The sequence below is a fragment of the Bos grunniens genome, chromosome 17, assembly GCF_055505025.1.
Source record: "Bos grunniens cultivar Pamir isolate PY7600 chromosome 17, Bosgru_T2T1.0, whole genome shotgun sequence".
NCBI lineage: Eukaryota > Metazoa > Chordata > Mammalia > Artiodactyla > Bovidae > Bos > Bos grunniens.
In genome coordinates, this window is record NC_141181.1 from 49,077,435 (window position 1) to 49,091,846 (window position 14,412).

The window sequence follows — 14,412 nt, forward strand, 5'->3', positions numbered from 1 at the left end:
CCAAAACCTAAGCTGTAAATGTCTCAAGGTTATAGAATTGAAACCTAAGGAGGTGTGTGTGTGTGTGTGTGTGTGTGCGTGCGCGCGCTTAGTTGCTCAGTGTGTCCAATTCTTTGTGACCCCATGGACTGTAGCCCAGCAGCCTCTTCTGTCCAGGGGGATTCTCCAGGCAAGAATAGTGGAATGGGTTACCATGCCCTCCTCCAGGGGATCTTCCCAACCCAGGGATCAAACCCAGGTCTCCCACATTGCAGGCGAATTCTTTATCAACTGAGCTACAAGGGGAGCCCAAGAATACTGCAGTGGGTAGCCTATCCACTCCAGCCTTGTCCAGCGGATCTTCCCAGCCCAGGAATGGAACCAGGGTCTCCTGCATTGCAGGTGGATTCTTTACCAACTGAGCTATCAGGGAAGCCCATAAATATAAAGTAACCATATTTTCATCACCCTTTTGGCCATGGAACATTTTAATACTTAATAAATCTGTTTATGCATCCCCCCCAAAAAATTATATCCCTCTTCAAGTTCAGTGGTAATTCAAGGTCAAAAGAGAGTGATTAATTTAGTCTTGTTTCTTGGGGGTGCAATTTCGGCCCATTTTCTCCCACCTCCTAATATATATACAGTGCAGCTGCTGAAAGCCTGTGGTCAGGTGCAGAAACTGGCTTCCAGTGTGAAGCAGGAGGGTCCCTAAAGGTGGTGAAAATGGAATCTTCTGGTATATGCACCCCAACTTCCCTTCCAGTGTCGTCCCAGGCGCGCCTAAGCCTATCTCAAGTGCAGACCTACCTCAAGATGAAGAAGTCCACGGTGGAATTGCTGGCCACGGTGACATAGGCAGTGACCACATCTCCCTGCTTGACGGGCCTGGAGGGCAGCCAGATGGCCACGTTGCCGTCTAGACGCAGCTCGCTGAGCTGGGCGCTGTCCTGAGCGCGGTAGAGGCCCACGGCGCTGATCCTCTGCAGGTGGGACGTGCTCTCCTGCAGTCCATCCTTGCCGGGGCGGATGGCATTGCCCTTGCGGACATCACCCCCGGAACAGTCTCCACGCTCGTCCCCAGGCTGCACGGCGTAGTAGAGTTCCACGGGGCTGCCCTCGGGGGGCTCCGGCGCCTTCTTCCTCCCGGCCACCACGGTGGGGGTGCCGAACCAGCTGGCTGGGAGCTCCAGCTGTGCCACGCACAGCCCCAGGGCCCCCCGAAGCCGGCAGCTGCCCCGCACCTCCCGGGTCTCCCGGAAGGCGAACACACGCAGGCAGGGCAGGCTCTGCGCGGGGCCGGGGTCGTCCCAGTTCCGGCCCACCAGGTGGAACAGCACCTGCACGCGGGGCCGGCTCAGGTAGATCTTGTCCCGCAGGATGTGCGCCTTCAGCTTCCAGTTGAAACTCACTTTGTCGGTGGGACCTAAAAAGTTGGAAGTCGACATCAATTCCAGGGGCACGACCTTTTGCACCGAGAAAGGCCCATAGCTGGCATTTAAGATTGGCGGCTGTCTGGCTTTGTAGGGGAAGAAGGACTCGACCCGGGACTGCAGGCTGGAGTTGCGTGTCAAGTCCTGGTTGGTTTCCTTCAGGAAGAAGGAAGTCTCGGCTCTGAGCACCTGGTAGGTCACAGGCAGGTAAGGGGGCAGGGAGGAAAATCGCTGGATGTTGTCTGTGAGCCCACGGCCCTCGATCACTGCAGAGGGGAAAGAAAAAAAAGAAAAAGACAAAGATGGGGTGATTTCTGGGCTCCTTAGAGGTCACTTGGCAACCCAGGGAAATTGACAAGTGATTTAGAAATGAGGGGTTAACACCGCAGTGCATGCGTGTTCAGTCGCTTCAGGCATGCTGGATTCTTTTCAACCATGTGGTCTGTAGCCCACCAGGCAAGAATACTGGAGTGGCTTGCTATGTCTTCCTCCAGGGGATCTTCCTGACCCAGGGATCCAACCCACCTCTCTTGCATTGTCTCCTGCAGTGTAGGTGAATTCTTTACTGCTGAGCCACGGGGGAAGCCCAAACATTTTTAAGTCCACTTGTCTAGAATCTTCAGGTTGCTTTGGGGATCAGCCAGTAAATGATCACATGCTCCAAAATTGTGAATTGGCTGAATTGTCTTTCAACCAATTCAATCGGTTGAAATCTATGAAAGGGAGATTTGGGGGACCTCCCTGATGGTCCAATGATTAAGACTCCATGCTTCCACTGAAGGGGGCACAAGTTTGATCCCTGGTCAGAGGACCAAGATCCCACATGCTGCATGGCGAAGCCAAATAAAATAAAATACATACAATAAAATAAAATTCACAGTTCCACTCTTTTAAAAAAGGAGATTTTTGTACATTGTTGAACAATGGACAATTGTATAACTTTTGTACAATTGTTGAACGGTGGCAAATACATGGAGTCTGATCTGACAGAAAGATAGCAAGTTACTTATGAGTATAAAGTGGGAAATATTTGTGAATAACTTGCATGAGTTTCAAATATATTTAATGACACTGGTACCTAAAGAGAAAAATAGACCAATGGAATAGAGTAGTTCATAAATAAGCTCCTGTACATCTAAAATTTAGTATGTGATAAAGGTAGAACCAGAAATCATGAGGCAAAGGCAGACCTTTTAATAAATGGTACTTGGACACTTGGCCAGCCATTTGGCAGAAAGATAACATTAGGTCCGTACCTCACACCAAACACGAGAATACACTTCAAATGGATGAGTGATCTAGATGTAAGAAAATGACATTATTTTTTGTACAGAATGAAAAAGTGGGTGATTTCCTCTAAAACCTGGGTCTAGGGAGAGATTTCTGATTATGATTCAAACTTTGAATGAAATTTAGCCATCCCTGTATAAAAATGAACGATAACCATCCCTATATAAAAATTGAGAAAATCTTTCACAAAGCCACATATATCATAAACAAAGTCAAAAGAAAAAAACAGCAAACTGGGAGACACTGCAAACTATTCACTTAAGGTGCTCAACTCAGCTGGCAGATAGGTTCCATTTTGCCCACAGTATTTTAAAAGATGGTTATGAATGGGAATCATTTTTTAAAACTGGAGAGTCAAAACTACTGAGAACCTAATGTAGAGCACAGGGAACTCTATTTAGTACTCCGTGGTTATGTAAATGGGAAGAGAATCTAAAAAAGAGGATTGTTGTTTTTCAGTTGCCCAGTCGTGTCCGACTATTTGTGACCCCATGGACTGCAGCACACCAGGCCTCCCTGTCTCTTACCATCTTCCAAAGTTTGCCCAAGTTCATGTCCATTGCATTGGTAATTCCATCCAGTCATCTCATTCTCTGACACCCTCTTCTCCTTCTGCCCTCATTCTTTCGCAGCATCAAGGACTTTTCCAATGAGTCGGTTGTTTGCATCAGATCACCAAAATACTGGAGTTTCAGCTTCTGCATCAATCCTTCCAAGAAGTATTCCCTTAAGATTGAGTGGTTTGATCTCCTTGCTGTCCAGGGGACTTTCAGGAGTGTTCTCCAGCACCACAGTTTGAAGGCATCAATTTTTTGGCATTCTGCCTTCTTTTATAGTCCAGCTCTCACAACTGTACATGACCACTGGGAAGACCACAGCCTTGACTATATGGACCTCTGTTGGCAGAATAATGTCTCTGCTTTTCAATATACTGTCTAGGTTTGTCATAGGGAGGATATATATATATATATATATACACACACACACACATACACACACATATGGCTGTTTGGCTTTGTTGTATAGCAGAAATTGACATAGTAGTGTAAAGCAACTATAAAATTTAAAATTTATGATTTTATCCAATAAAAAAGATATAGTACATATATAAAATGGAACACTACTCAACTACAAAAAATGAAATAATGTCATTTGCAGCAACATAGATGCAACTAGAGACGATCATAATAAGTGAAGCAAGTCAGAAAGAGAAAGACAAACACCATATGATATCACTCATACGTGAAATCTAAAATGAATCTATCTATGAAACAGAAGGGTTTCCCTGGTAGTTCAGCTGGAAACGAATCTGCTGCCAAGCAGGAGACCCCAGCTCGACTCCTGGGTCAGGAAGATCCCCTGGAGAAGGGATAGGCTACTCACTCCAGTATTCATGGGCTTCCCTGGTGGTTCAGATGGTAAAGAATCTGCCTGCAATGCAGGAGACCTGAGGTCAATCCCTGGGTTGGGAAGATCCCCCAGAGGAAGGTATGGCAAGCTACCCCAGTATTCTTGCCTGGAGAATCCCCATGGACAGAGGAGCCTGGCATTGTACAGTCCACGGGGTTGCAAAGAGTCGGACGTGACTGAGTGACGAAGCACACACATGAAACAGAAATAGAGTCACAGACATAGAGAACAGACTTGTGTTTGCCAAGGTGGGGAGAGGGACAGGATGGAGTGGGAGTGTGGGGTCAGTAGATGCAAAATAGTACATTTAGAATGGATACACAAGGTCCTACTGTATAGCCCAGGGAACTATATTTGATATCCTGTGATAAACCATAATGGAAAAGACTATGAAAAAAAGAATGTATTAAAAATATGTGTATAAAAAACTGAGGAGTATCTGGGTTTTTAGCTTCGCACACATGGGAGGAAGTGGCAGGATGCAGGCTGTCTGCCCATCTGGCAACAGTAAGAGAAAATACACAGCAGACTGCCTTGCTCAATGACATTTCCTGCTGGACCCTTAGGTGCATTTGAGTTTGAAAAAGCAGACTTAGAATCTTCAGCTGGGTAAGTCAATGTACACTGGAGGCTGAAGATTCAACACTGGGCCAGGAAAGAGCAACACATCATCTGTCTTCCTATCTTTCTTTGTTCATTGCCTCCATCATTAGCAGTATAACCAGCCACCTCCTTGTTGATTGAAGACTGTCCTCTAAAACTTCCCCTTGGGTTTATACTTACACTGTTGGGGCTCCACTGAGGACTCACTATTGACCTGGGGCATAAGAGGTTACAGTTCCCCAAATGCTAACTTTGAAAAGACCAAGAAAGCCTCTTGCCTGACTCTTATCTTTCAAAACCAGACCAGAAAATCCACATAAGCCCCCATTCATATATTGAAAGAGAAGACAGGTGTTCCTCTCTCTCCACTGATGCTCCAACCTCCCCTTCGGCCCCTGCTTCAAACTGTAGCCAGCACAGCCCATCCAGCCTATGGGGCTACCCCATGCCTCTCTCCTCTGGAAGTTCCCCTAATCCTTTTCCCGGCAAGGACATTGGCTAGCAGATCAAAGCTGCCTTTGGTACTGCAGCCAAAAGGACTTGAGTTGTCAAGATGGCTTTTCAAAGAAATAGCTTCCTTCCCTGTTCCTTGCCCAGAGGCGTTGATGTCAGGTCACCAGCAACATGGGTACTTTGTCCCTCTCTCTTTAGGGATGTTTTGCTGCTCCCACTTTAACCCACTCATTTTGGGACCATGTTAAAACACTCTCAAAAGACCCTGTACAACATTCCAGAAACGGTTCTGACTCTATGTCTTTAAAGAAAATCATTGACTCGAAGCAACTGGTAGAATTGTGTCAAAACCAACAGACTAATTGCTACATCTGATGCTTTTATTCTGATATATTCATCCCTCTCCAAAAAAGCTTTTAAACCATGAAGTGTAGAGATTTAGAGACTCATTTGTTTGGAAAAGATGGTGGGCCAAGGACTCTCTGAAGAAATGGAGCAAGGATTCTAAGGTCCATCTGTGTAGGATGTATTCCACAACAGGGAAGCTTGTCAACAAGCTTGCTCACCATTTTCCACTCTCTTGCACATAAAAATTTCTTTTCTCTCCTTTTCTGTCTTTTTATCTTTAAAAACATCCTTAAAAATGAACTTTCACTTTTAAGCAAATACTGAGTTTATTTTTGAGAAAATAAAGCTGGAGTGGGCTTGTTGTCTTGTTGTCTCCTCTCTTAGGGTTCTTGCATTATTTAAGTCTCTATTTATCCTTCACATGGATCAAAAAGTGCCTGGCTCATATCTTCCTGCTAAACCTAGATGTGAAGTTTTCCTGCTCATGAGAGATTTAACTTGAGCCAAAAAGAGACATTTTAAAGACAGGAGTGGGGGTCTAGCATAGTGGTTAAAGATGAAGTTTGGCTATGGAGATCTAGAGTTGATCTAGTCAACAGTGATCTTAGGCAAGTTCATACCTTCTTGGATGTTTTAGTTTTCATAGATGGATGGATGGATGGATGGATCAATGGATGGATCCATGGTTGCATGAATGTTTGGGTGGATGGATGGATCAGGGGTTGGGTGGATGGGTTGATGGCTGGATAAATCTTTAGATGGATGGAGAGGTCAATTGATAGATGGATGTTTGGATGGATGAATGGATCAATGGTTGGATAGACAGGCAGATGGATGGGTATGGGTACACAGGCAGATACACAGGTGGATAGATTCACTGTATTGAATCCAATAGTACCTGTAGTAGACCAATTACAAAATGGCCCCATTCTCTTCTTATATCTATACCTTTTGTGTGTGACTTTGCAATTTTCCCTTCAAAAGTAGAAGTCTGTTGCCCCACTCCTTGAATTTAGCTTGGCCCTGGGTTTTCTTTGGCCAACAGAATATGGCAGAAGTGACAATGTGCTAATTCCAAAGCCAGGACTCAGGAGGCATTGCACACTTGCACTGACTCTTTTGGACTCCTGCCAGCACCCAAAAGAACAAGCCTAGGCTAGACTACTGTAGGATAAGGGACCATGTGGAGGAGAGGAGAGTTATCTCCATGGAGGCCATCCTAGATCAGCCAATCCACAGCCTGCAGCCACCGCCAAACAAGAGAGGGAGCCCAGCCAAAATTAGCCGAGTCCAGCCAAGATCAGTCACTCCAAAACTTACATGAAATGACAAGTGAACTAAGTCTCTTAATATGGGGTGGTTTTTAAATGTAGCAACATCCAATGGGGTAGTTAACAAATATCAAGAGGTTATCAAGTGTAAGAATCTAAAAAGATACAGTGACACCAATGTGAACTTTCTCCTAGATGGAATTAGAATAATTCAAACAGAATTGAAAAGGGACTCACTTTCTCAGTGGTGAGAATATTTCCCCATCTTGTAGATGTACCTCCAACAGCCAGCCTTGTAGACACTCATGAGAATGGCCTCCCTAGAGTTGTCCAAAGCCCATCTGCACCCTCAGGTGCTGTGACACCGCATGCATTTCTCAAGCTCATCCTACATTTTGGGGAGCCCTGATCTAGAGGATTAAGGAAGCAGAGGTGATTACCAGGCTTCATGGCATTTCTCTCCTGACACTCTATCTGCTGATTACAAACTATCTCCTGATTGCCATGACCTAGTGAAGCACAGACAGATACCCACCCTCTAATTCTGGCTCATCTGCTCACAGCAGCGTCTCCCAGAAAGATAGGATTATTGTGTCATTTTTACTGATCTGAAACAATACCCCTGGAAAAGTCCGATGCTGGTTTCCTAAGGACGTGGAGCGGGGAAGAGGAGAGAGGCTGACAGCTGCACCTTTACATCTGACCTCCTAGCTGACAGCACGTTCATTTGCTGTCGCCCTGCCTGTTTATCCATTTTCTTTATCTGTGCTTGCCTGTCAGTGTTGGGGATATTGTGTCCTCCATCAGCTGTTCATCAGAGAACTCTCCTGCGAAGCCGCTGCCGGAAATTGAGTTTTTGAGATTCTGAGATAGTGAATGCAGGAGATGTCCATGTCACTTAGCACCCAGACAGAACACCCCCAGGGGAAATGGCCCTTCAGCCAACACCATGTACCACCTTCATTGTGATGCTCGCTTTGGGACGTGTTAACCGAGATGCATTCTTTAGTGTTGATTCTCTCTGAGCTGACGTGAAGGATGGATTGGATCTTGGGAGGGTGAGTGGAATAGGGGAAGGATTCCAGGAGGGGTGGGGGGTGGCATGAGGAAAGGGTCAGTGAAGGGGAAGCTCAGGACCTGGCTGTGTGAGGAGGGGGAAGTTGATCTAGGAAGGCAGGTTGGGGCCTGACATTTCTCTAAATGTGGTAAGTGATGGATGCTCATAAGGGAGTTTTTGTTTTTTCAGTTACTAAGATGAGTCCGACTCTTTGCAACCCCACGGACCTTAGCCTACCAGACTCCTATCCTCCACTACCTCCTGGAATTTGCTCAAACTCATGTCCATTGAGTCAGTGATGCTGTCTAACCATCTTATCCTCTGCCGCCCACTTCTCCCTTTGCCTTTAATCTTCCCCAGCATCAGGGTCTTCTCCAAAGAGTCAGCTCTTCCAATCAGGTGGCCAAAATATTGGGAGATTCAGCTTCAGCAATAGTCCAGTGAATATTCAGGGTTGATTTCCTTTAAGACTGACTGAGTTCATCTCCTTGCAATCCAAGAGACTCTCAAGAATTTTCTCCACAATTCAGAAGCATCAATTCTTCAGCGCTCAGCCTTCTTTTTGGTCCAACCTTTCATATCCGTGATGTGGGCTCCAAGATTACTGCAGATGGTGACTGCAGACATGAAATTAAAAGATGCTTGCTCCTTGGAAGAAAAGCTATGATCAACCTAGACAGCATATTAAAAAGCAGAGACATTACTTTGCCGACAAAGGTCCATCTAGTCAAAGCTATGGTTTTTCCAGTAACCATGTATGGATGTGAGAGTTGGACTATAAAGAAAGCTGAGGGCCGAAGAATTGATGCTTTTGAACTATGGTGTTGGAGAAGACTCTTTAGAGTCCCTTGGACTGCAGGGAGATCCAACCAGTCCATCCTAAAGGAAATCTGTCCTGAATATTCATTTGAAGGACTGATGTTGAAGCTGAAACTCCAATACTTCGGCCACTTGATGTGAAGAACTGACTCATTGGAAAAGACCCTGATGCTGGGAAAGATTGAGGGCAGGAGGAGAAGGGGACGACAGAGGATGAGATGGTTGGACAGCATCACTGACTTAATGGACATGAGTTTGAGCAAGCTCTGGGAGTTGGTGATGGACAGGGAAGCCTGGTGTGCTGCAGTCCATGGGGTCGCAAAGAGTCGGTCACGACTGAGCAACTGAACTGAACTGAACTTCACATCTGTACATGACTACTGGAAATACCATAGCTTTGACTAGATGGACCTTTGTTGGCAAAATGTTCTCTTGCTTTTTAATACATTGTCTAGGTTTGTCATAGCTTTCCTTCCAAGGAGCAAGCATCTTTTAATTTCAAGGCTGCAGTCACCAACTGCAATGATTTTGAAGCCCAAGAAAATAAAGTCTGTCACCTTATAAAATACCTTGGTGAAATGTTAGGTTCCACCCTCCTTGTCAATTAAAAAAGATAAAAAGAACCCCGCCCCGCCCACCCCCCCCCCCCCACCCCCTGCTCCTGCCGCCCCGAGGAATTACTCAAATGAACAAGTAGTGCTTTTTTCGGACGTGCAAAGGTCTTTCCTCAATAATATCAGAGGTTCTCAACGTAGGGTGACTTTGCACCCTAGAGACACTTGGCAATGTCTACAGGAGACAGTTTTCATTTTCACGACCAGGCAGGAGGCTGTGCTACTCTCGCCTCGTGGGGTGAGACCAGTGATTCGGAGAACATCTTACAAGGCAAGGGACAGCCCCCTCCTCCCCCGCCACAAAGAATTCTCCAGTCCAAAATGCAAGCAGTGCCACAGATGAGAAACCCTGATCTAACTCGATTCGCAGCAGCTGTTCAGTGGTTTGGCACAGGTGCCAAAGAGACAAGAAGAAGGATTTTAACCAAACCCTCTCCAGCACCAGGAAGAGGAATGCATCCTAGTGGTGAAGAGCATTCCCAAAGCAGGACCACATCCCCAAATTAATCCCTGTCCCCACCATGGGCTTCCCTGGTGGTTCAGCAGTAAAGAATCCACCTGCCAGTGCAGGAGACACAGCTTCAATCCCTGGTCCGGGAAGATCCCCTGGAGAAGGAAATGGCAACGCACTCAAGTATTCTTGCCTGGAAAGTCCCATGGACAGAGAAGCCTGGCAGGCTACGCTATAGTCCATGGGGTCACAAAGAGTCTGCCACAATGTGGGCACTAAACAACCACAAAAACAATCACCAACGTATTAGATAAAGTTTTGTTTCAAAATCTTCATCTTTATAGTGGGAATCATATCAAAACCAACTCACTTAAGGCAATAAACAAAGTAGCCAGCATGTAGAACACACCTATTAATTGAGGAGAAGTTCCAGTTCCTCTTATATATCATTAGATCATTGGCATTATTTTAATACTGTTGATATGTTAGGGTAAAAAGGTTTTCAGGCTACAGAAACATGAAAACCACAGGTGATCTCCATAATTTATACAAAAAAAAAAAAAAACAACCCAACTAAGATACAGCCATGTGAGAAAAGAAATCTGCAATCAAGAGGGGTGGGTTCTTTTCATAACTTCAATGGCCTATCCCGCCCAGACATCTCTAGTTCACCAATATGGCATCAGAAACCTGCAAAGCAGAAGCCTGCCTTTCCCCACACGCCTCAAAGAAAACCCTGATTGGATGTTCCTTCCAAGTCACCGCAAGCTTACTTGAAACACAAGCCAGCCGGAGGACTTTGAGAATTTTTCTCTCTCCCCGCTGTTTGCGATTTATTAAAATTCACCAGACACAGAATGTCTCTCTCTGCTAAATATGGTTCATTGTTACCTTTTTCTTGAAACAAAAGGCACCTTGATAAGTGGATTATTTGATTTCAATGCCTCTTCTGAACCAACCCCCCAATATCCTCTGCTGAAATTACATAGTGTGGTTTGCAATTTCTAAGCAGTAAAACTCTCCTTTAAAAGAGCATGTATTTATATTCCCCTTGGAGGCCCTGGGGAGTATCCCCCCGCCTTTTCTCTGGGAGAAGTGAGTAATCACACTCAGGTATTCCTCAATCAGGCTCCTGGAAAAGTCGTGCCTTTCAAAGAGAAATTCTCTAAATACACAGAATCTTAAACTTTATCAGCATGAGAACAGTGCCTTGGGTAGGTAGGCACAGAGGGAAACATTTGCCAGGCAAAGTTTTAAACCTAAAATGCAACGTTTTGGGGCTTCCCTGGTGGCTCAGTGATAAAGAATCCTATCAATGCAGGAGACACGGGTTTGATCTCTGGTCTGGGACGATCCCACATGTCACAGAGCAGCTAAGCCTGAGCGCCAAAACTATTGAGCATGTGCTCTAGAGCCAGGGGGCTGCAACTACCGAAGCTCACGCACCCTAGACCCTGTGCCCCACAAAAAGAGAAACCACTGCAATGAGAAGCCCACGCACCACAACTAGAGTAGCTCCTACTCACTGCCCCAGAGAAAAGCCCAAGCAGCAATGATGACCCAGTGCTGCCAAAAATAAATAAGTAAATAAATAGATAAATGAATAAGATTATAAAAAATATATGAAACACAATGTTTTAACTGTGCTGCGTTCGGCGAATGGTTTGATCTTGACAAATGGCCCACGAGGCCAATTTCTCCCAGTCCATCCCTGTAACACGGCTCAGACCCCAGGTCCACGAGGGGCTCTGACTGGCTCAACACAGAGCTCCCCTGTGAGATGATGTCTGCATTAGATTCCTATTGCCGCTGTAACAAATTACCACAAAGTAGTGTAGAAAAACAGCAAAGATTTTTCTTTATAGTTCTGGAGGTCAAAGTCTACCGTGAAGCAGTCAGCAGGGTCGCAATCCTTCTGGAGGTTTCAGGGGACAATCAGGTTCCTCGTCTTTTCCATCTTCCAGAGGAAGATGCATTTCTTGGCTCCTGGGCCCTTCCTCCCTCTTCAAAGCCATCATGCGTGTGTGCTCAGTCACTTCAGCCGTGTCCAACGTTTGTGACCCCATGGACTGTAGCCCACCAGGCTCCTCTGTCCATGGGACTCCCCAGGCAAGAATACTGGAGTGGGTTGCCATGCCCTCCTCCAGGGGATCTTCCCAACCCAGGGATTGAACCTGCATTTCTTACATCTCCTGCATTAGCAGGTGGGTTCTTTGCCACTAGTGCCAACTGGAAGCCCCCAAAAGTCTACAGCTTCTGTTTACTCTGACCTCCACCTTCCCTCTTATAAGGACCTCTGTGGTTACATCAGCCCATCCAGGTGATCCAGGACTACCCCCACATCTCAAAATGTCCCACTAATGTCACATCTGCTAAGTCCCTTTGCCAGGGAAAGTCACATATTTATAGGCTCTGATAATAGAGGAAGAGACATCTTTGCATGGGGCAGGTGGGGGCATTATTCAGGTGACCACAGATGGCATTTGGGGTATTCATAGAGGCGGAGTTTGTTATCATAATGACTGGAGGGAGGAAGACAATGACACTTAGAGAATGGGTCTAGCTCCCTTAGATATTCCGCAAGACCTGACAGGGTCCCAGGCAACAAATGATTACCCAGGTCCTAAATGACTTCTGATTGTCCCACTGGACACTCACAAGGTGAAAAACCTATGAGAACTACTGAAGCCAAAAACTTCTCTCAAATACCCTCCTACAAATTGGGGGAGGGGCTACAGTGTAACCTATTATGCGTTTTCCAGTATTGCCAACTACTGGGGTGAAGATTGTCCTTTGATTTGATGGAACTTCACTAAAAATTTGTTTATCTTTTTGGAAAATAACATTAGCAATGTCCAATCTGCCTGTGAAATCCAAGTTACCCAAACACAGCCTGCATTTGTGACTGACACATTCATGCCAATTCTAAAACATGAACAAGTATCTGATGACTTCATTTGCTCTTCCCTATATATACACATGTGCTAAATTGCTTCAGTCGTGTCCAACTCTTTGCCACCCTATGGGCTGTAGACTGCCAGGCTCCTCTGCCCATTGGATTCTCTAGGCAAGAATACTGGAGTGGGTTGCCATGCCCTCCTCCAGGGGAATCTTCCCAACCCAGGGATTGAACCCGCATCTCTTGTCTCTTACATCTCCTGCATTGGCAGGCAGGTTCTTTACTACTAGCTGCACCTGGGAAGCCCATCTGTACAAATATTAAAATATTATTTTACTATGGATTGCTTTGGTCATATTTTTTATCTCAGTGACAGGGCACTATTTTTTAAAGATTTTTTTGATGTGGACCATTCTTAATGTCTTTATTGAATTTATTACAATATCGTTCCTGTTTTATGTTTTGGTTTTCTGGCCATGAGGCACATGGGATCTTGGCTCCCCAACTAGGCATCAAACCCACACTTGCTGCATTGAATGGTGGAGTCTTAACCACTGGACCTCCAGGGAGGTTCCACTGATTTGCTTCTAATCATATATATATATATATATATATATATGTATGTATATATAGACAGACATAAAGGTAGATAGATAGTTCATAAGATTATGGACTTAATTTTATGATCTTTATAAAAGGTTGAGGTTTATGATCTATATAGAGGTTGAGAACCATGGGTCTAAACCATGGTTCCTTGGCACATCTTTTTTTTCTTAAAAGGCCATACAAGAAACAATTTAACCTTTTGTAGATTGAGAGGCAAAATCAAGATTACATAGGTACTCACAGAACTATTTAAAATGTAACTTTTAAATTGTTATGTTTTAGCATTCTTATATTTTCATATCACCCAGACTTAGCCTGTTGGCCACACAGGTGGTGGGCTGGCTTTGATCCATGGGCCAATGTCTGCCAATCCCTGGTTTAAACCACACAAACTAACTCCAGATCTGCTTCCAGTAACTGGTTCAGTTCTGCATAGACCCAAAACTGTGGTTCCTATATAGGGGTAATTTTGCCACCTGGGGGACATCTGGAAATGTCTTGGAGACAATTTTTTCTTGAGGCAACTGTGTTTCTTTTTTAATGTATTTTTCTAATTGGGGTAACACTGATTTGTAACAATATGTAAGTTTCGCGTGTATGACATTATATTTTTACTTCTGTATACACTACCAAAAACTGGTTTCCATCCATCAGCACAAGTCAATCCCCTTTGCCCCTTTAGCCGCACCCAGCTTCCCCTCCCTCTCTGGTAACCACCTCTCTGCTCCCTGTATCTACATATTTGTTTTTGTTTGGTTTGCTCTGTTCACTTATTTTGGTTTCTTGTTGGTTGGCTGGCCGGTTGGTAGGAATGTAAATTGGTACATCCACTATGGAAGACAATATGGAAACTCCTCAAAAAAGTAAGAATAGAACTACCATATGACCCAGCTATCCTACTTCTGGGTATTTATCTGAAGAATACAAAAACACTAATTTGAAAAGATATCTTTACCCCTATGTTCTCTGTGGCAGTATTTACAATAGTTAAGATATGGAAACAACCTAAGTGCCCATCAATAGATAAATAGAGAATGTATAATACTATATTTCTATCTATAGAGATAGCGATGTCTATGTAGGTATCTATGTATCTGTGTCTCTACAGATGTACTATCTATCTAGATGTTGTTGTTGTTGTTGTTGTTTAGTCGTTAAGTTGTGTCTGACTCTTTGTAA

The 14,412-nt window shown here is 44.8% G+C and overlaps 1 protein-coding gene across 1 annotated transcript in view; it reads right to left on the reverse strand.

Moving 5' to 3' along the window:
• TMEM132C (transmembrane protein 132C) overlaps positions 1 to 14,412 on the reverse strand; it is a 453,869-nt gene that overhangs the window by 294,959 nt on the left and 144,498 nt on the right. The window contains exon 2 of the mRNA XM_086345975.1: positions 790 to 1,678. Coding sequence (XP_086202101.1) covers positions 790 to 1,678 — 889 coding nt within the window. The remainder of the gene's footprint in view (positions 1 to 789; positions 1,679 to 14,412) is intronic.